This window comes from Gordionus sp. m RMFG-2023, chromosome 5, assembly GCF_954871325.1.
Source record: "Gordionus sp. m RMFG-2023 chromosome 5, tfGorSpeb1-WG-v2, whole genome shotgun sequence".
Lineage (NCBI taxonomy): Eukaryota > Metazoa > Nematomorpha > Gordioida > Chordodea > Parachordodidae > Gordionus > Gordionus sp. m RMFG-2023.
In genome coordinates this window covers 6,632,548-6,654,176 of record NC_088779.1, presented here as the reverse complement: position 1 = coordinate 6,654,176, position 21,629 = coordinate 6,632,548, and the positions used below count along the sequence as shown (strand labels likewise).

Below are 21,629 nucleotides of genomic sequence, written 5' to 3'. Positions count from 1 at the left end.
TCCATGTCCCAAAGGCCTTTATTATTAATCAAAAATTTTTGATATAAAACGCAATAGAAAATAACAATGGATATAATATCGTGATAATATGTATTTATGTTAATAATAAAATATACTAACAATTTATATTTAAAAAAAAATTAAAATTTGAGAAAATTTAAATTTAAAAACAAACGTAAGTAAATCATAATATTATTTTTACACTATAACGAAAACTTCAATAAGATTAACATAATAATATTTACATTTTTATAAACAAAAATGAGGCTAAGCTTGTGTTTCTAGGGGTAGTAATTTCCGTCAAAATTAATTTGGATCATATGTTATAAATCAAAAAGTAATTGAAATTGATTGTTTGAAATGGTTAGTCTCCAAGACGATTCAAAACAGGTTTTAATTAAAATTTAATTATAAATTTATATATTTATACATGTTTATAGTTTGTAGATATTGGAGTTCCTGAGGATGATGACGAGGCATTGATTCGAAATGAATTGTCTGCTAATCAATTGCACATTTCTCATTTTATTCCAATGCCTATTATCCCAGTTTTAATTTTAGAGATAGCATTTGTTGTATGCAATTATAAGAATTACTATAAATTTTAATTTTTTTTGATAGATTTTATTAATAGCCTTTGGATTTTTAGTTGAAACTATATGTAAAGATAAATGCCAAATTAGTCCTTATTTTATTCTTCAACTCTCACATGTTGGTATGTGGTTTATAGCTTGGATTATAGATAGATATCTGCATGCAGAACATTTTAAATCTAAGATACGAGGTCATCTTATGTATTATTATACAACTCGATGGATAAGAAGATGCACATTTTATGTGTTTTGCTTTGGTATTTAATTATTTTTATTTAAAATTATCTTTGAATAATTTTCTTTATAAACTTAAATCTTATTACAAAATCTAATATATATATATGTGTATATAGATCTAATATTAAAATTATGGATATATTTAATTCTAAAATATGTATCAAATTAAGGTAATGCATACCTCATCATTGCAAACATTATTCTGTATTATTATTGTGATGCCAAAGAATCAACTTGTTTCCATGTCAAATTTAATTCTTTGAATATCCTTCAACTCTCACTTGTTATTGAATCATTTTTCATCATTCCTGCTCAAATATTATATGTTTGTAAGTTATTATAAACATTTTCTTAGTTAATCACACAAACATTTTTAAATCCGGAAATTAGGGAGCTGCAAAGCCTGCCATCTGTACCTCATTTCAAATGGGCTTTGGGTCAGGCTGGAATGGGCCTAATATTTTTTTAATAAATGGCTCAAGCTAGACCAGGCTTAAATTTCTAAATATAATATATTTGTGAAATAAATTTATATATTTTTAATTTTTTAAGAAACAAGGCACCAATATTTTTGTTTATAAAAATATTATTTTTACAATTAAAATTCTGTTAAATTTTTCTATATTTAAATAAATTCAGGCTGGGCAGAAAAATATTTTTGCATATCAGGTCATTCAGTGAAATATTGCGAAAATTTTTTGTGGAACATTTTAAGCGAATATCGTTTATCGTGAAGAAATTTTTTAGTGAAGGTATCATTGCTAAACCAATTCTGGGAATTTTTTCCCGCAAAACATTTACTACTGCGAATTATTTGCACAAAGTCATTAGGTGTACTTACTGCGAAACAAATGCATTTATTTAAAAGATATAAAAATATTTAATATTAATTTACCCATAAAGGTTCCTTAAATCACAAATGCATGTCATAATAATAACACTCCCTTTTATAAGTAGTGATGGAGATGATTTGATACCTTTGTCTAGATATTTTTTGGGAAAATGTTTACTCTCACCCCTTCATGATATAAACTACCAGAAGACATAGAGTAATGATTAATTTAAAAATTAAAATGTCATGCTTATGCACTAAATAATAAAAATTACTAAGAGGTATATTATATTTTCTAAGAATTCAATTTTGAGAATATAAAAATTTTTACTTGGCAACTTTTGGGAATAGTAAAAATTACTTTAAGTAGTTTTATTCTGAGTAATTAAAGGAAAAAGAATTAATATATGTTAAAGTACTAACCTACATATATTGTAATTGAGCATTATATATTGGCATAAGCTTCATAATTAGTGCTTGTCAATTTGGCAAACTTCATGTTTAAGGCTACGTCTTAATATTAGATTCAGAGTCCTTATCAAATTTTTTGAAAATATAACTAATATTTTATACAAGAAACAGAAGTATCCATAAGGATCGTAAAATCATAAGATTCTGAAATTGGGAAAATCCCTTTTAATTTAGATCAGTCTAATGAGTAATGTTATAGTTTTTTATTTAGCTTATAACTGTTTTTGGTTAATGACTGAGAAAACTGATGATAAATATAATTATTAAGTACCCGTCAAACAATAAATATTGGCGCAACCCTGATATCAATTTCGCCTGTAAGGATCAAGGTTTAACTAATGATCTCAATGATTAATATATTAATAAAGGTTAAAAGAAAATTAAAAACTTCATTGAATCAAATTTGTACATATTTTTTTAAAAAATATTATTGAATTAATAATGATAAAAATAGAATAGTCACTATTAACAATTATCGCGATATTGACCTCACTATAATATCTTCGCGAAATGGGTTTCGCGATAACGACCTTGCTATAATACTTGGCGATTATTGATTCGCATTAAAGGTTTCGTTATAAAGCGATATCGGAATAGTATTCTCTAATGTGGATTCGCGATAAAAGTTTCACTATAAAATCCATTCGCTATAAAATTTCGCTTGAATTGATATGAAATCAGATTTTTGAGATAAATAATTTAAAAAATTGTTCAGAATAAAAATGGCTGAGAATGGTAAAGATTAGGCTTGATGCAGGTCACTACTGGAAATTATCGTAATTTTCGGCTTAATTTAATCATTTGAAATAAATTTTATGCGGGAAAAACCAAATAAATAAAACTTTTATACATTAATGAAAATTCAAAAATTATGGTTATCTATCATAATATTATGTTTAGACACAATATATTTTAAATATTATTTATCAATCAAAAACAATAAGTGAGATGATATATCTATACACATTTACAAATTGTTTTATGAAATTATAATTTTTTTTTACGATTCTAAGGCCATATCATATCAATTTAATTTATACATAGAGTAAAATATTTTAAATATAAATGAATATTATAAAAATTATAACAAAACCTTTATAAAAAAATTGATTGATTTTTTGACAGGCATTCGATTTTTAGCCAACTTTTGCAGCTAAAAACCGGTTGAACCCCATTTGCCAAAAACTATCTCAACTTTTTTTTTCAAAATATAGCTCAACTTTAAAAAAGGCAAAAATAACTTAACAGTTACCAATTTTTTTTCGCCATGCACCTGTAGATTAAGCCCAATTAACCACTAAGACAGGAGTATAAAAAAACATGAATAACGAATTATTAGAGCGAACTAGCTTTGTTATTATTTTTTTAAATATCAATTCTGCATCGTGTGGAGTTCCGCGAAAATAATATCCTGATGAGTATTGAATACTTATCTTAATTAATATCTTAATTACACCGGTTTTTGATACAATAATACATACTTGTATAGTATTGGGATATGGAATCCAATGGGGATTCAGAATCTATGAATTTTAAATCGTTTGCCGGAAGTGATTTTAAAATTCGAAGGTATCTGATTTGACCAGAAATATATTTCAACATATATAGAGTATCACTTAACGGAAAAATTATCTGAATTTGAAAGGGCAAGTTACCCAACATAATAAATAAATTTTCCGTATTTTAATTTTTTATATTTATACCTGAGCCGGCCCTAAGAGCAAAAATAGATGTAACATATATTTAAAAAATCCGGGCCGGGCCGTGCAAATGATATATCAGCAGGTCTGATGTATATTTTAAAAAAAAAATTTATTACGGGATGGGTAAAATCAAGATAGAAATATTAAATTTTATATAATAAAAATACTTGCAATCTTAGATCACACTATAGAATTCAACAAAGCAAGACCCTTACCCGATATCGCTCAAGAAGATCTCGCATCTCCCGAACTACCCTCACAAACCGCTACCACTCATTTAGGCTTTAGGTTTTTTTTATATAAAATTCAATTTGTCTATCCCACATCTAAGGGGCATTATATTCTAATTTTTAAAAAAAAACTAAAACTTTTAATACTTTATGCTGGATTCACAGTGAGAACCGATCCGACGCGATTTAACAGCCAACGATTTAAAAATCCTTTAAGGAGACCAATTTTTTATTTATTTAAAAATCAAATAATTCTTAGATATCATGAAAAATTAAAAATAATGTTATTAACTCATAAAACAGATTTTAAAATTGATCAGCAATCATTAATGAAATCCCACTATGAATCCAACCTTAACGTTTTTTTTCTTATTAAATTAAAGTTGCCGGCTGACTAAATACTTAAAAGTAATTTCTGCCTTTTTTATAAGCATTCATGACGAATCTTCACCATTCATTAGGGCTAATTCTAAGAATACCTATTTTCCTTTAAACCTTGAGGGGTATTCTGGGGAATAGTAACTAGAGATCTGCAAAGTTACCCAACTTCGGGCGGGGCTCGGGCCTAATTCTATTTAAAATAATCGAGTTCGGGCCAGGCCTAATATTTAAAAAAAAATTCGGGTCGGGTCGGACCTTGAAATTTTTTTTAAATATATCTAAATATATCAATTTTATATTGAATTTTTTATGTAAAATAAAAATATTTGATTTTATTTATTGCTAAACGACATATAACATATGCCATTTATTTTGAGTATAAATATAGATGAATTTTATTTTAATAAATTCGGACCTGGCTTGAAAAATTAGTCCCGATGCAGACCACTAATAGTAACACCTTTTCTTACAAAAAACCCTATATATTTTGACATAGTTTCTCTTCAGCAGCCTCCTATTTTTACTAATGCTATATTTCTCCCAAATTTCATGCATTTTTATTAAATTATTTTTATCTTTTGTAGTCAAAAGTACATATTTTATTCTTTATTTATTTTTTACGCTCTTTACAAAAATTATAAAATTTTTATTTAATATTCTTTTTAATTAAATTTATATTCTTCTATTTATAATATGACCTGTCAGGTTATAAAAAAAAGATCAAAACCAAACTAAACACATCTTTCAAACTTTTAAATAATCTTAACCCATAACTCTTACCATCAATACTACTACTTACTTCAGATACTTGTTTATTTTAAATATATTTCATTCAATTAAAATTCCCTCCTTTGAGCGATTATCATATATGGCAATATGACCAACCACTATCGTTATCCCCCCCCCCTTAATAGGGCTGATTTTCTTTAAATCAATTATTGAAGTCTAAATTTTACTTACCATAATTATATATATATTTTGAATCTATAACCGACATAAGTTCTAGGGATTACGTTAGCGAAATGATAGAGAAACAAGCCGACGCTATTAGGGCCCTTAAGAATCACAATTATATTCTAGCCCGGAAAATTTACGAGCTTCAACAAAACGCTAGCATGTACGACAACGTGGAAGAATGAATTTTTATATGCAAATACTTTATAAAAACAAACTTTCATTCAATTTTTTATATTCATATTCTTTTTTTAGTAGCTAGAAGAGCTTCGTTAGAGCTAATGATTTAACAATTTTGTTTTTTAGGCTCTTTTTTTAAACTATTTAATCATTTATATTACCCTGAATCCTAATCAAAGGATTGAGAGTTTTAAATGTTAATTTCCGATAGCGATTTGGAAATTAAATTCTGGACCTCATCGATAAATTTCAACTGACTCGGGATTAGACGGCATACCTTTATATAATAATATGCCATTGATACTAAATATGTAAAAATCAAAGAATGTCATGAGATGTTTTAACAATATATTTTTTCTTCTCGAGAATTTTGCTATTTTTATTTATCATATCAGCAATATAAAATTCTCCTTTTTTCTGAAAAATTGTCATCATGTTATTCTTTTACAAATTCAAAAGTATAGTATTATATTTTAGATATTACTGATTCGATATATTGTAATTAACATCTTAATAAAAACAACAAATTTTTATAAATATAGTATTATATCGTTCTTTGTTCTTAAAAAATATTGTAAAATAATATTAAAAAATCATCGTGTATATTAAATAAAGCATTAAATTTTATCATCAATAATGGGATTATTTACTATTTTAATTAAAATTAGCAATGTCCGATTTCCCTCCAGGAAATATATAACGTTGTTAAGGTAATTTAAGATTTATTTTTTAAATGCAAGGAAATTACAACAATGATTCAATTTTCACGATTATTTCATTAGTTTGGTAAATATTTTATTCAAAGTTGAAACCGAAAAGAACACCCTCGGAACCGGGAGAAGGCTAGGAACTCAAATCTGAATAGTAACTAGAACAGGTTCTAACAAAATTAAATATTTGTATATTGTTCAAAATGGTTGTTTATTAACAGAGTTTGGAAAATCTGGGTACATTTTTTTAGTCAATGCCAATTTGTATTTTGGCTAGCGATGCTCATCAGATCATTTGAGAAATGGACCAATTTTATGAAGGTATGTTAAACAACAACCAAATTTTATTTAATATGCAATAAGACCCCGTTTAAAAATGTTCAAAGTATCCCGTAGTAACACAATCACTGTAGCTTCAGGATAAAAACCCAAATTTTCCTGGATTCGAACCCAGGTCTATGCAATTGGAGATATATAGCTCAGCTACGATTTTTTTTGTATAAAAAGAACAAATAAACTATGATTAAATATTTTATGAAAAAAAATACACTTGTTTGATAGGGTGAATCATTATATCACTTTTAGATACCGGACAAAATTTAAAATATCGATCAATACAATGAGTAGGCCTATTCAAAAATAATTCGAATATTAGATTCGATTTGAATAATTCGAATATTAGATTCGATTTGAATAATTCGAATATTAGATTCGATTTGAATAATTCGAATATTAGATTCGATTTGAATAATTCGAATATTAGATTCGATTTGAATAATTCGAATCTAATCGAATAATTACGAATACGAATAATAAATTATTTGTTTTATCTGAATACGAATAATAATTTATTCGATTCGAATAAAACGAATTATTCGTAATATTTAATAAATTGTTTAATAAATCTAACATTTATCATTTCTATTTGTTGGCCTGCCAATCTGACAGGTGATGTGTTTGTGTTTATGAAGATTCTAGCACAAATTTAAAAATTTCTGAAGTGAAAATTTAAATTTTTATTTGCCACATTTTTTGAATCTCACGAAAAGTTAATTTTTTGAATCTCATAATAAATTATATTAAAAATTAAGCAAACCAGAGGTATATAAAAATATATTACATCTCTAACAATAATTATTGTTAGCTAACCTAATTATGTTAGAGGAGAATGCTTCTGATGAAATTATGCTTGATGTTGAAGATAAGCAAATTTCCTCACAAAAGAGAGCAATCATATGGGATCAATATCAAATCCTTAAAGAAGGTGAAAAGGCTTCTTGCAATCATTGCAAGAGTAATATAAAATGTAAAGGCAAAACAACCTCTCCTCTTATTAAACACTATAATAGGTTTCATTCACACCTTAGTAAAAAAAATAATAAAATTGACATTTTTTTAAAGTCTACACCAAATTCTTCAAAAAAAAAATTAATTTTAAGGAATTTATTAAAATTATTGATAAATAATAATATACCTTTTAAAATTATTAATTCAAATGATTTTAAAAATTTTATAAGTGATCTTGATTGTTCTGTAAAATCATTATGCTCCAATACTTTTAAATTGCACATGTATAATATATTTGCAGATAAAGAACAGTTGGTAAAGGAAAAATATATAAAAATAAAAGTCAGTTTAATTTTTCATCTGACATTTGGACTAGCAACACAGGTTCCTTTTTTAAGGCTAACAGCCCATTTTATTGATGATAATTTTAAAATAAATAACATAATTTTGGATGTCAGTCCAATAAATGAAACACATTCAGGTGAAAATATATTTAAAGCCTTTGTTAAAATAATTAAAATGTATAATTTAAAGAATAAAAATTTTTATATAACTTAGATAATGCAACTAATAATAAAACAGTTATTGATACATTTTCTTTAAAATATCCATTAATAAAAATAGGGCCCATCCGATGCTTTGCCCATGTAATTAATTTAATATCCAAAGAAATTTTAAAAATTTTAGATCCTTCAATTCTAAAACTAAGAAACATTATTAGAATGATTCGTATGTGGTGGAAGGCAAATGCATATCGGATCCCCATGCTCTCGAAAATGGCAAGGGATTATCTATCTATACAAGGAACATCAACTGCTTGTGAAAGGCTTTTCTCAGTTGGAACTAATTTATTGTCAAAAAACTGCATGTCATATAAGGAAGAAAATAATAAAAAAACTCTTTGCCTTAAAAATTGGCTTAAATTATAAAATAAATTAATAATATACATTTTAATTTTGTTTATAACTTGATTATATATTATTTATTATCAGATTATTGATTACATATTATTATAATTTTTTCTGTTTAAAATCAAATTTGTAATAAAAAAATTTGTCAATATATTTGAGTATGATTTATTTTATTAAAAAAATTAATTCGAATTATTCGAATAATTCGAATCGAATACAAATAGTAGATTTTATTATTCGTACGAATTCAAATTATTTCGATTCGTTAAAATAATGCACTATTCGATTCGAATTCGTTTTTAAATAGGCCTAACAATGAGTATCAACTAGTGTTGTTTAACCACCCGATTTCGATTTTGGCCAGAATGATATTATGTAAGCCTTGAGATTTGGCAAATAGAGGTTTTCTGCGATCTATGAGCAAAATCAGGAAAATAATATTATTTTTGCTGAAATCGTAATCAGGCCGTTTCTAAAAATCGATCCAAATCGTGCTGTTTAACAACAGTATTTTAAATCTAGACCCAAAAGTTGGATATTAATTACTTATTATATTACCTTTTAAATTTGTATCCATTTGAAAAGAGGAAGGAAGTAAAAAAAAATACATCGATTTATTTATCCATCATTTTATAGTATATAATTTTGTTTGTTTACGCGCGTATTGAAAAATCCATTTTGTTTTTACGAGATAATAACAATTTCGAAAAAAGTTATGATTTTTTTATGTAATCCTAAATTAATTAAAAAGCCATAAATTAAGAATTTACAGCAGTTGGCTCAGCTGAGAGCTAATACTGGCCAAAGCTTTTTCGGGGCTATCCTTGAACATCACGAAATACCCCTGCAGTTGAGCCGGTGTCAGATTAATGTCTTTTCCCGTTTCGCCTAAACTTGGTAGACGTAATTTGAGTTGCGTTAAAAAATCCCGAGAAATGTGGTGCTCGCATTCGGGGTAAAATTTGCGGAACATTTCGGTGATTTGATGATCGGAAGCCGGGCCTACATATTGTTTGAAATCTACCCTACCAGGTCTTATAAGTGCTGGGTCCAATCTGAAAGGCAAGGCAGTGTTTTTTTTCAAAAATTTATATAAAATATATGGTTTTAACATTGTATTAAAAAGTTAACTTTACAAAAATTTTGTGTAAATACAAAGAAAAAACCACATTAAAAATGTTCCAATTCTTAACCATTTTATTAATGTCGCTACTTTTGATGGCATTTATTTAAAAACCATCTTTTCTAAATAAAGTACTTATTTTGTCAAGACTTTTTTTTTAAATACGCTTTTATAATTTTTTCCCTTAAAAAAGTTTAATTGTGAATAAACACAAATAAAAACCTGTCATAATAATTAGTCGTCATGAATAAAATTCTAGCTTCCGAGGCGGCTACTCCATCTAACGCGTTTAGAAGGCCCGAGAAGGTTATGCGAGTCAATCCTTCAAATTTCTTTTTTACTTGAGTTGGGTAGGAGTTAAATATTGGTTGATAAAAGAAAATAAATGTTATCTGTTTATATTGTGAAATATCCCTTAAAAATATATAACTAGTTACCAATTATGGTTTTGCCATAATAAAACTTTAATAAAATGTCAAGCTATTACGTAATAGTTTGCATATAACATTTGTCCTAACCCAGCCCAAATATTTATTTTAAGGGCTGAGTCCTGTGGTACCTAATTATTTTAAGCCCGAGCTCAGCTCAAAATTTTTTAATTAAAAAATTTTAAATTACATTTGTGGTGTAGTTAAATGAAGTGAAAAAAAAATCATTAATTGCTTTATTATATATTACAGAGAAATTCTAATTATTTTTATTTAGCCCCGAACCTTGCCCAATTTTTTTAAAAATTTTAGGGACGAATCCAATGCAGGGTTCCATATAAAAAGCTGTAAATCGCTTAAAATATTCTTAATGAAAGTGCCTTTTATAATTAGCAAAAAATAATTTTGGGTAGGGAAACTGCGCGAAATATTATTCGGTCCATAAAATCCGAGCAAAATACAGCATGAAATTTATCTAAAATCTCGAATAATGCAAATTTATGATTATTTCTTCGTAACTAAAATTCCAAGCAGCGTCAAAATATTTCGGATAGGGTGAGGAAACTTGTATCAAAATACTTTTTTCGAGCCGGGCCAAAAATTACATGCCGGGCAGAAAACCCTTCTCAAAAATCTTATCGGGTCGATTCGGAGTATTCTGCTCACTCATATCCTTAAAAAATCTAGATGTTGGTAAAGGTAATACTTATATTTCAAATGAGTTTATAATAAAAATTTCTAAACCGCTAAAAAAAATTATGTACTAACTATCCTCAAAAAAAACATCTAATAGTGTACAAATTATTACATATTTTATACGTTAAAGAAACGCAGTTTTTCATGTTTTTTAACAAAAATAAAATCTACTTCAATTTTAAAATTAAATAGAAAAACACAATGCTAAAGGTCGTGTCAACGTTTGGATTATTTTTGAAAGTTATTTCTGTTTAGATTAGGCTGTTCAGCGCTATGAGATATGACACCCTTTTCTGGTTTGTTTTAAATGGGTATATTAAGAAAATATGAGTTGTTATTCATATATTTATTTTCGGTACAAATAAGATAAAAAATATTGATAAATCAATATAGCCTCTCTTTTTTAGGTTGTTTAGAGGAAGCGATATAGAGGGGGACGACTGTTTAGAAATAATCCGAGCGTTGAAACGGCCTAAACGCTCCTTGTCAACGTATAGGCACCTATAATTTTTTTTACCCGCGGCATTTTCTTCCCTAGAATCGAAAACGGCATCTATGTCCTCTAGCAAAAGGATGGATTGCTCTGGCGCGACACTGAGCAAATGGTTTAACCTGTCATCGGTAAGCCCCCTCTCGCTCAGGTTAAGGATACATATATTGTGATTTATCTCTCCTGCCAGGGCCTGACTAATAGTTTTTTTTTTATATAATACATTTTTAAAATTTTGCTGGTTTAAAAATATATGATAATTTCAAAAAAAATAAAGTAACAATGAAAATTATTTCATCATGTAAGACATTGAATATGCATGCGTATTAGACAAATGCATACAAGACCGTGGTAAGATTTTTAGATGTAAGGGGAGAAAATAAATTAGGCGGTCCTTTAAATCCGTAAATTTACCCAAACCTTAAAATAACAAATAAAAATAAAATCATAAGTGCGCTATTTTTTAAATTGAGAGTCGTGAATAAGAAGCTTAGATAAATTAAGAAATATTTATCATTTGTAATAAATTACTGAATTACGTAATATAATCATTTGTAGATAATTTTTTTTAAAAAAGGCAAAATTTGGCGGCTCCTATAATAGTCTATTGATGAACCAAGGTCAATACCACGCCCGCTTCCTCGTTTGCACAGGAGTGGATATTTGTCAGATAAAGCTTGGTTTTAAAAAAATTTAGAAAGTTTTGTAATAATTATCTAAATATACTACTAGATTGGTGATTCATTCTTTAAAATGTCCATACATAGGAATCAGCTGTAGCGTCATTTCGTGATTTGCATATATGATGATAAATAATGACGTAAACAAAATGCCGCTATAGCTGACTCGTATGCATGAACACTTTTAATTCATGAACCGCTAATCTAATAGAATATATATACCTAATTGGTTGATAAATGGTGGATTATATTTATCTCCAATCAAATATATAAAACTTTTCACGCAATTGTAAATATTTTTTCTTTATTTCAAAAACAGAAAATTACGACGCAAAATATTGATTAAAATATTAATAAACATATATCTGTGCAAGCAATTTTCATTGGTTTTTTTTAAAAAAAAATATATATATATATATTTATATAGGACAAGTTGTCTGGGTTCATAGTGGGATCCGATCCGAAACGATCTAACAGCTGATCGATTTTAAAAATCTGTTTTATGAGGTCAATTTTTCTTTAATAATATTAATATTTAATTCTATTTCACGATAATAATCTAAGAATTCATTGATTTCAAGAAAGATAAATCGATCCCATTAAATTTCAGTTAAATCTAGTCGAATCGGTTACCACTATGAATCCAGTCTAATTCCTTTTTAGACCGATCCAATTGTTAATAATATACATTACGGAGAAAATGTCCTATTATGGGAATCAAATAACAATATAATAAATAATATTATATATTTAATCTCTTGATTTAGCGAAATTATTATGCTCTATCTACATATGATTTGGGTTAAAAAAAACTATGAGAAAATAGAAGTTGAATTTTCAAAGATATATGAAAATTTATTTATCTATGGCAAAATTAAATTAATTATTCTTTTTTTTAAATCTAAAATTTGATTTGCACAGTAGATAATCAAATAATTTATCTATTTTTTTTAAAAAAAAATGTTGAATTTTTCACAAATTTTTAAAAAACAAAATTCGGATCAGAAGTCAGAAATTTTTTTTTCTCGTATCATGTGACCTGGAAAAATAGGTCTGATACAGGGATATTTAACATTCATTATAATTGAACAATTTTATATTTTGGTCAGGGAAGTTTCAGCATCATTGGCATGGTGTTAGGGGGGGGGTCTAGAAGGCTCTAACTTTGGTTGATTATATTTAAAAAAATAAATAGCGTAAGTTGTTTTCGGTTCAAAGTAAAATTGGTGATTAAGTAGGCTTACATAAAACTGCTTTTACCGCAACCCGGTGGTCCATAGAGTAAGTAGCCTCTTCTGTAAGGAATACCTTTAAATGATTATTTATTTTTAATGTTAGATATATATATTGATTACATTAAAAATATATTCAATCTTATACATTCTCCGTTTTTTTTAAACATAATCTATTTGTTTGTGTTCAAATATAAAAAGAAATAGGCTTAGGCGAATGATAAATGCAAGCTTGGGTTAAATTAATAAATATTTTATTTCATTTCTTAAATTGTTCAATTATCACATAATTTTATTGATTATATAGATGATCTTAATATTGTTAAATTTCTTAGTAAACTTAAAAAAACTCATATTTAATTTTTTAATTGAACAAAAATTAAACAAATTTTATAAAATAACTTTGAGAATCCTTTTAATTTTAGAAAATCGCTGGATTATCTGATAATTTTATTGATCATGTAAAATGACCCTAATATTCTTAAAAATTTAGGATTGCCAAAAACCCGATTTGGGTCGATTTTTGCCCGATTAAGATTTTATCCAAAATAATGTCACGTAAGCCTCGAGATTTGGCAAATAGAGATCCAAACTTTCCTGCCATCTATAAGGAAAATCTCCAGACTAATATAATATTACTTTGGCAAAAATTTTAATTGGATGATTTTTAAAATTAAAAAAAATATATCTAATTTTATAATTGAACAAGGACAAGATAGATAAAATAATTTTTTTTTATAAAAAGTTTGAGGATTTTTTTAATTTTAGAAAATTTCTTGATGATCTGATAATTTTATTGGCTATATAAAATCTTGCTATGGAAAGTTACCATATTGTCACATTTAATTTTCTAATTGGACAAAGTAAATAACTAAATTTTTTTTTAAAAAAAAACCTTAAGGATTCTTTAAAAATTACTCAATAGGAAGAGTTTTGCTATTTGGGCGACAGGCTAAACGCAGATGGAGTGTAGATTCTGCTGTTGTTGAAAGGATGGAAGAATTATAGAGAGATGTCATCTAATCTAACAAATAAAAATGTTTCTTGGAATTAAAGAGAAAAGTTTACGTAAGCTGTATGAGGAGTTGTTTAGTTTATGGCGGTGAAACATGGGCAATGAAAGTGGCTCACGAAAAATTGGAAAGAATGGAGATGAGGATGATTAGATGGATGTGTGGGGTATATCAGAGAGAACGAAACTAGCAAGGAATTGCGAGCAAGGATTGAAAAAAGAAGCGATTGTAGAGGTAATTAGAATAAATAGACTAATATGGTTTTGGCATGTGGAACGTAAGACAAAAGATGATTGAGTAAAAAGATACTTGATGGTAGTAGAAAGATCAAGACCTCGAGGAAGGTCGATGATGTGGATAAAGGTGATTGCGGTGGATATGAGAAAAATGAATCTTAAAAATATTGATGCTCAGGACCATCAAAAATAGTGAAGGAAAATCATATGAGAACTGGGTAAACCTGGAAATGACCACTAAACAGAGAAGAATAAGACTCAATATAGCAAAAAAATATAAATCTTGATTTAATGTTGGTATATTTCAGTGGCATTACTAACTTTTTCAACTTCAGCTATTTTATTAAAATTTAAAAAAAGTAATTCGAATATAAATCCTTCTATTTAAAACTAGTAAAAAAAGAAAAGGAAATCCATATCTAAATAAATTCAACAGGAAGTTCTCCAAAGTGATTAGGACATGTTCCCCTATGCACCCTCTTTTAATGAACAAGTATTATATTTTAAAGGTGGACAAATTAAATAAATTAAAATAGGGATATATTAAGTAACATTAATAATAAAATATATTATAATCTTTTTAATAATAATATGTTTTAATTATGAACCAACAAAATTAGTACCAAATGAACTATATATGGATTTTTATCAGCTGAAGATGCCAAGATATATTCACTGCAGACTTAATTTAGATCATTTAAAAAAAAGACTAACTGAAGATTTTATTCAAAAAATAATCCAAGCCTGGGAATATTACTCATATATCAAAAAGGTTTGCACATCTATTTGCAAGATATCAGGTTTAGGTAATATTCTCTTGGTTAAAATATTGATTTTGCTATTTATAAAAATTGGCTAAATCAAATTATTCAACAGCCTTAAATGCAACTTATATAATTTTTAATGGCAAAAAAAAATTATAATATAAATTTGATTATTTGACATAATTAAATTATGTACCTCTTTGATTATACCAAATAGGGTTCTGTATAAACTCCTGAATATCTCCTATAATATTTGCAGCAATTCCTTTATCTAATATAACTGAGTTTATAGGACGTTTCTTCCGTGGAAATCCAAATGGCCTCCAATCAGTTCCTAATGCTGTATAAACAACAGTTTTGCCTTCCATACTTTTCAAAGCTTTCACTTTAGCTTTAAAAAAGTGTAAACTCTATTTATTTCAATCAGTATAAACCTTCTTCCAATAAGTATTTATATAGATTTGGAGTTGTGCCTAGTGTAGTTAAGGTTAATGATTCCCATGGGGTTCCAGTGTTTAAATCAACAACATTTGACTCTCTTGTCCTTTCCATTTTTATCCATGTACCTCGATAACTAGTATTAAGCGTATAAAATTAGCAATAATAAATTGTCTTAATTACTATATATATACAAAAAGAAATGATTGCCTAAGCTGGGGATAAAGTTGAATTCAGAAGACACTTTCCCATTATTAAATTGTTTGAATTGAGTGTCAACGCTAAGATGTTGGGATTTCTTATTTGCTGTAGTTATCCACCTTAAAACCCAATGATAACTTTTATCTTTACTAGGAATTTCTAACGTCATGACATAACGACGTCGAAAATAAATAAAAGCATATTGGCTAGCTAAATAACAATATATTAATAATTCTATAAGTATCTGACCTTTTCTTAATAATGCTAAACCAGTACCCAAACCTACTAAGCCAAACCCTGCGCCAAAATATGGGTTATCTTTTAAGGATGAAATAAAATCAGGAATCATGTTTGAAAAATAGATGGGTGCATCACATATGGTTGCAGGTCAATGTTTAGCGATTTAATCAGCTTGATTTTGCTCAGCTAATGGAATCACCATTAGAAAATATACATAATTTTATAGAAAATAATTTGCTTAACTTTATTTCTTTATCAGTATGAATTTTCTTATATAATGCTTCTTTAGAAGAGTTTATCAAGTATGATAAATTATTCAAAATATCTATTATACCATTGAATTCCGATTTTTTATTACCTTTCCTAAAATTATTTTTAATATCCATCAAGATTTTTTACATAAAATTTTGTTCTGTGTCTTCCAGCTTTTTTTTTACCCTAACATTTAATTGATTATAGACGAAAGGTTAAAAGTAAAATGTACCACGACTTTTCAGATTTTCTTTTTATCTCAAATCAGTCTTCTTTTACCTTATTCCTCACTCTTATATGTCATTTTAAAATTTGTATATAGTTTTTATATTTGTTTTGATTTAAACTGTTATCACATATTATTTTAATATAGTATTATATATTATACAATGATTAAATATATTATTGATATTATATTATTTTTTTAATATATTTTTTTACTATTTAATAAATATAATTTTAAAAATATTTAGATTAAAAAAAATTTACATATAAAACTATATTATATATAAAAATTATATTAAAATTAAATTTAAAACCATATAAAAAAATATTAAAATTTAAAAAAAAACTTTTTTTAATGAAACTGTAAAGGACCAGAATTGCTAATAAAAAAAATATGATCGGTAAATTTCTAATCAATATTCTGGCGCAGATATAAGTATTCTTTGGACCGGCCAGTAATGAAAGCCTTTTTCGTATATATTTAAAAATGCGAGGGCCATGACTAAAATTGTTATGTTGTGGTTACAACCAGGAATGAGGTGAACATTGTATAGGAATGAATATTTATTTTATTTACTGTTCCACCGTGGGAAATTAACTTTTTATGAGTATTTGATTTGGCGAATATCTCTATCCAGGTATAATTTTAAGGAGGAAGACCTCTCTCCCAGGGTATCAGTGTGAGCCCATCGGGTCTTCTTCTGTCTAATATTTAACCCAATATGTTCTAAAGAACATAGGATGTTGGATCTTAAGAGTTTTATAAAATTTGCAGTGAAGCGAGTGGTGGTCATTTTACTGACTGGGTAAAAATAATATTACATACAGAGCGTAAAAAAAATCTTGGGAATATATTTTTTTTAGAGAACAGATTTTTTATTAAATTTGATCTGAAAATCTTTTTTAAGTAAATCTTTTGTAATTTTTAATCATATTTTTTTTAAAAATCAAAAATCCTTTGAAATTATTTTTTCAAATTCAATAAATTTACTAAAAAAATTACCTTGCTGTTATTCCAAATCTGTGTAATATTGAATGTTATGATTTCAAAGTTTTTTTTATGTTAAATTTTAATATAGCAATTTATCATCCCTTATATTTTGGGATGTTCTAGGATTTATTAAATATTTTTATTCATTTTGGCTAATATTTCTGGCCATTGTTTGAAATTAAAAGGAATTGTGGACAGGATGCAATGAAATTAAAATATTCAATAAATGCATCCCAAATCCAAGTAAAGTATCTAACCTTCTTTTTTCTATTGGGTCCAATGTTCTTGAATTTGTAATATATATATATTTATATATTAATTTTTGGTAAATAATAGTGATCCAGATTTTTTCTTGGTAAAATAGGTAAAATAATATATGATATTGGTAAGCGTGGCCGATTAAAAATAAATTAGTAATTTCTTTATTTCATTTTACGATATAATTACACTTCTTATTATATTATATTTTATTTTTCTTTTATACTATGAAATTATGTTATAATAATTTATATATAAAATCTATAATATTATTTTAGGATATAAAATAATAAGAAAATAACAGATCGTTCGATATTTCAAATTTTACATATATGAATGATAAAAGTTTAATATGTTTTTAATTCTATATTTGAATACTACTATAAATTAAAATATAAATTATTTTTGTAAAAATTTTAAATTTATATTGTAAAAATTTTAAATATAAATTTTTCAATTTATTTTGTAAAAATTTTAAATAAAAATTTTAAATTTATTAAGAATTTTAAATTTTAATATAGGTACCCCCATCATGGACAATATTTTCATACTTTAAGCAAGTGCTTCAAAGGTTTGTACTCCCATGTAAATTTATAAAGTAGTTTCTTTATCACCATCCCACTCCTCTTTGTAAGGGACACTGGTATAGGACTAATATAAACTAGTCTCTCTGATATTATGCAAAATATTATGGCCAGCTGAGATTTTTTATTTTGGCCCGGATTTATAAATTCAAAAATTACCTAGTCTCTGTAATATTAAGCTAAATATTATTATAAGTTAAGTAATGATAATGGCCAGCTCTGAATTTTTATTTTGGCCCGGCATAAATTCATATCATTTTTTGACCCGGATCTGCTCTGCACTATTTAATTATATAGAAATGTTTTTTAAAGTCAAATTCCTTCGAGGATTTGAGGTTTTAAATAATAAAACGAAAGTTAAATAAATCTAGTTCACCTTTACACATTTTAATCGACTTTTAGATATTTATTGAAAATCAAATTTTTACTTTTAAAAAAAAATTATTTTTACACAAATTTTAATCATTTTTTTTAAAAATATATTAAAAATTTAAATATCAGTTGGAGATAAGAGGCTTTTCACAATTTACTAACCCTTAAATAGCGCCCTTTTTTGTTTTTATAAGGATAAGCTATTAAATAATATAATTATAAATTCTGTGGCGAAATAGACTGATCCCCTCTATCTGATAAAAATTATTTTACTGAAGTATTTACCTACTTTAAGAATTTAACTGACTGAATACAAAATCAATATAAAACTTGCAAAATTATATTTTTTACTGCCCAATTTTAATTAAATACTGATAAAAGTAATGAAAAATGCTGACCATTTTAATCAAAATACATCCAGAGGTGATTATCAGCAGTGAGTATTATATTTTTCGAATCTAACAATTATTATTTTGCTTATGAATTTTTTTTTAAATTTACAGGAAAGAAATAATTATAGTTATTATAAATGATATATGGAATAATAAATTGTATTATTCAAATGAAACAATTCTAGAACGTATATGTTTTCCAATGGAAGAGAGAAAATTAGGCAAGTCCCTTCTCTCTTCTAAAAAATCATTACATAATTTTTTTTAAATATTTTGTTTCGTTGCATAACTACGATTTTTTTTGGGAGTGTATGTCCCAATACTCCATTGGCAGATTTTTCCCATGTCGACGACTATTTCCATCCTCATTTTTTTGATTAGTTCCCATATCTTAGGTTTTTTGTGGCCTATAATATGCTGAAATCGATTATTCTATAAAAGATACCAACCGATTTATCAATTCACATTTAAAGATTGCCCTTTTGGAATTAAAAAAGAAATACTCTCTACGTTCAGAAAATAGTAATATAATTTTTTAGAAATATTTTCGTTTTTTAGCGGCGGGATTATTTTTTAATAATTTTAAAAAAATTATTCGGAGAATTTTTTCCGGTTTTTTTTTCCGGGTATAAATTTTCCCCCAATTAAATTTAAAATCTAAAAAATGGGGAATTTATTTCCCGGGAAATATTTTCGGGAAATTATTTTCTATGGGAATTTTTTTCCGGGGAATTTTTTTCCAGGGGAATATTTTCCGGGTAATTATTTTCCAAGGATTTTTTTTCCGGAGAATTTTTTTCCGGGGAATTATCTCCCAGGGGATATTTTTTCTAGGGGATTTTTTTTCGGGAATTATTTTCCTGGGGAATTTTTTTCCGGGGAATTATTTTCGGGAATTTTTTTTCCGGTTTTTTTTCTGGGGAATCATTTTCCGCTTACCGTTTATAGTGATAAATTATATATTTGAAAAAGAGTGGGTGGTTTATATTTACGAGAATACTCACATTTTCTAATGGGGGATTTCTTCCCTCACCCTTCATAAATTATCCAATTAACTTTTCAGATAATAGACTATCTCAGTCTCGTCATTAGCGAAGGAGAAATACCGTTCTAATCTATAGATGCGTGTAAAAAATCCTCTCCTTAGTCGGTAGTTTTTTTATAGCATGGGATATCCTTTTCAAAAAATCTCCAGGCTTAGGTTATGGTCTTTGAAAAGCAATAATTCCCTATAATTAATCTGCAAGCCATTTTATATGAAAACCACAAATAATTCCTATAGGGGTTTTCTCTTACAACACTTAAACCAAAAAATGATTTTTTAGCTCTTCTAACTAAATTATATAAACTAAGCGATGTCGCTATACCATCAACTAAAACACTCTTATCCCGGAGCTTCTGGCCCCCTCCCCCGCTAAAACAAAAGATAGGACTTATAGTATAAGTCACTCCACAATCAGTAGCGTCATTATAAGAAACACATTGAAGAGTTCCTATTATTAATTATAAATAAGATACAAGGAGGTAGTCTATGAAATTTTGCCCCGGCCATCTCATAGGCCTTATGTGAGATAACCAACCAAAGAATATTTAACAAGAGTATTACTTTGTATTTATAGTAGGGATTCCAATTATTTAGGGCATAAAGGGAGATATAGGACATGATCATAAAAACCATGGAGGCCATAATAATCATGAAGGCTAGAATAATGAACGAAGGCTTGTATATGATGGCGCTTGGAGAAATAGAAATAACTGATGGAGGTGCATATTATGGCGGGAGATGAGAAAATAATGGCGGGAAAGGAATAATTATAGCTGAAGTAATTAAAATCAAGACAGGATATGGGGGAATCGCATTAAATATTTTTAATTTCTTGATTCAAAATTATTACTTCTTGATTTCTTGCTGCTCCCATTTTATAGATTAAACCTTTTCTCTTTAGTTTCGTCATAAATCATTAATATTTTAGTTTCATTTTGTAGTTTTTGATTTATATTAAAAATGTATATTAATGACTTATTTATTTTTATATAATTTATTTATTTATGCAGGAATGATTTTGTGTGTCATCTCATAATCACTATATATTATTTGGATCCAAATTTATAATAATGATTGGATATTGAATTAAAATAAGCAGAAGTATATGTATAAGTGATTCGTTGTATATCTCGTCAATATTTATACTTTTTAAACGTCGAATTTAATTATTGTTATACACCTATTTTTTTTACAACATTCAATTACACAACACAATCAATTATTTATTCTTGGATTTAGGACATGGTTTAAACGGGTTAATGTTAAATATAACAACATATGGGATACTGAATAAATAAAAATATATATGATAATGATAGCCAATGTTTATTTATATTTAAAAAAAATAGTCATTTTCAAAAAGTGTCTCCTAGTTGGTTAAGTGATTTCATAATCTGGTAGTTTTAAATTCCAACCCAGCAAGAACCATGTTTTTTCTGAAACCAACTAGGTAATCCTTTCCTAAGGGGAATGATGTATA

At 26.8% G+C, this 21,629-nt stretch overlaps 2 protein-coding genes across 2 annotated transcripts; one reads left to right on the top strand and one right to left on the bottom strand.

Moving 5' to 3' along the window:
• The first annotated feature begins 262 nt into the window (after nucleotides 1-262).
• On the top strand, nucleotides 263-6,169 carry LOC135929556 (transmembrane protein 192-like). Its single transcript, XM_065466195.1, has 6 exons — nucleotides 263-390; nucleotides 441-575; nucleotides 622-850; nucleotides 1,001-1,159; nucleotides 4,016-4,124; nucleotides 5,448-6,169. Exons 1-6 carry the CDS (start codon nucleotides 361-363, stop codon nucleotides 5,584-5,586), a joined length of 801 nt encoding a protein of 266 aa, XP_065322267.1. The 5' UTR covers nucleotides 263-360; the 3' UTR covers nucleotides 5,587-6,169.
• A 2,937-nt stretch (nucleotides 6,170-9,106) lies between these two features.
• LOC135929460 (mitochondrial chaperone BCS1-like) lies at nucleotides 9,107-16,153 on the bottom strand. The gene is made up of 8 exons (XM_065466062.1): nucleotides 16,040-16,153; nucleotides 15,784-16,000; nucleotides 15,586-15,725; nucleotides 15,348-15,542; nucleotides 13,151-13,214; nucleotides 11,254-11,423; nucleotides 9,835-9,952; nucleotides 9,107-9,544 (listed from the first exon to the last, which is right to left on the bottom strand). The coding sequence occupies exons 1-8, from the start codon at nucleotides 16,137-16,139 to the stop codon at nucleotides 9,256-9,258; spliced, it is 1,293 nt and encodes a 430-aa protein (XP_065322134.1). The 5' UTR covers nucleotides 16,140-16,153; the 3' UTR covers nucleotides 9,107-9,255.
• Between the last annotated feature and the right edge of the window lie 5,476 nt (nucleotides 16,154-21,629).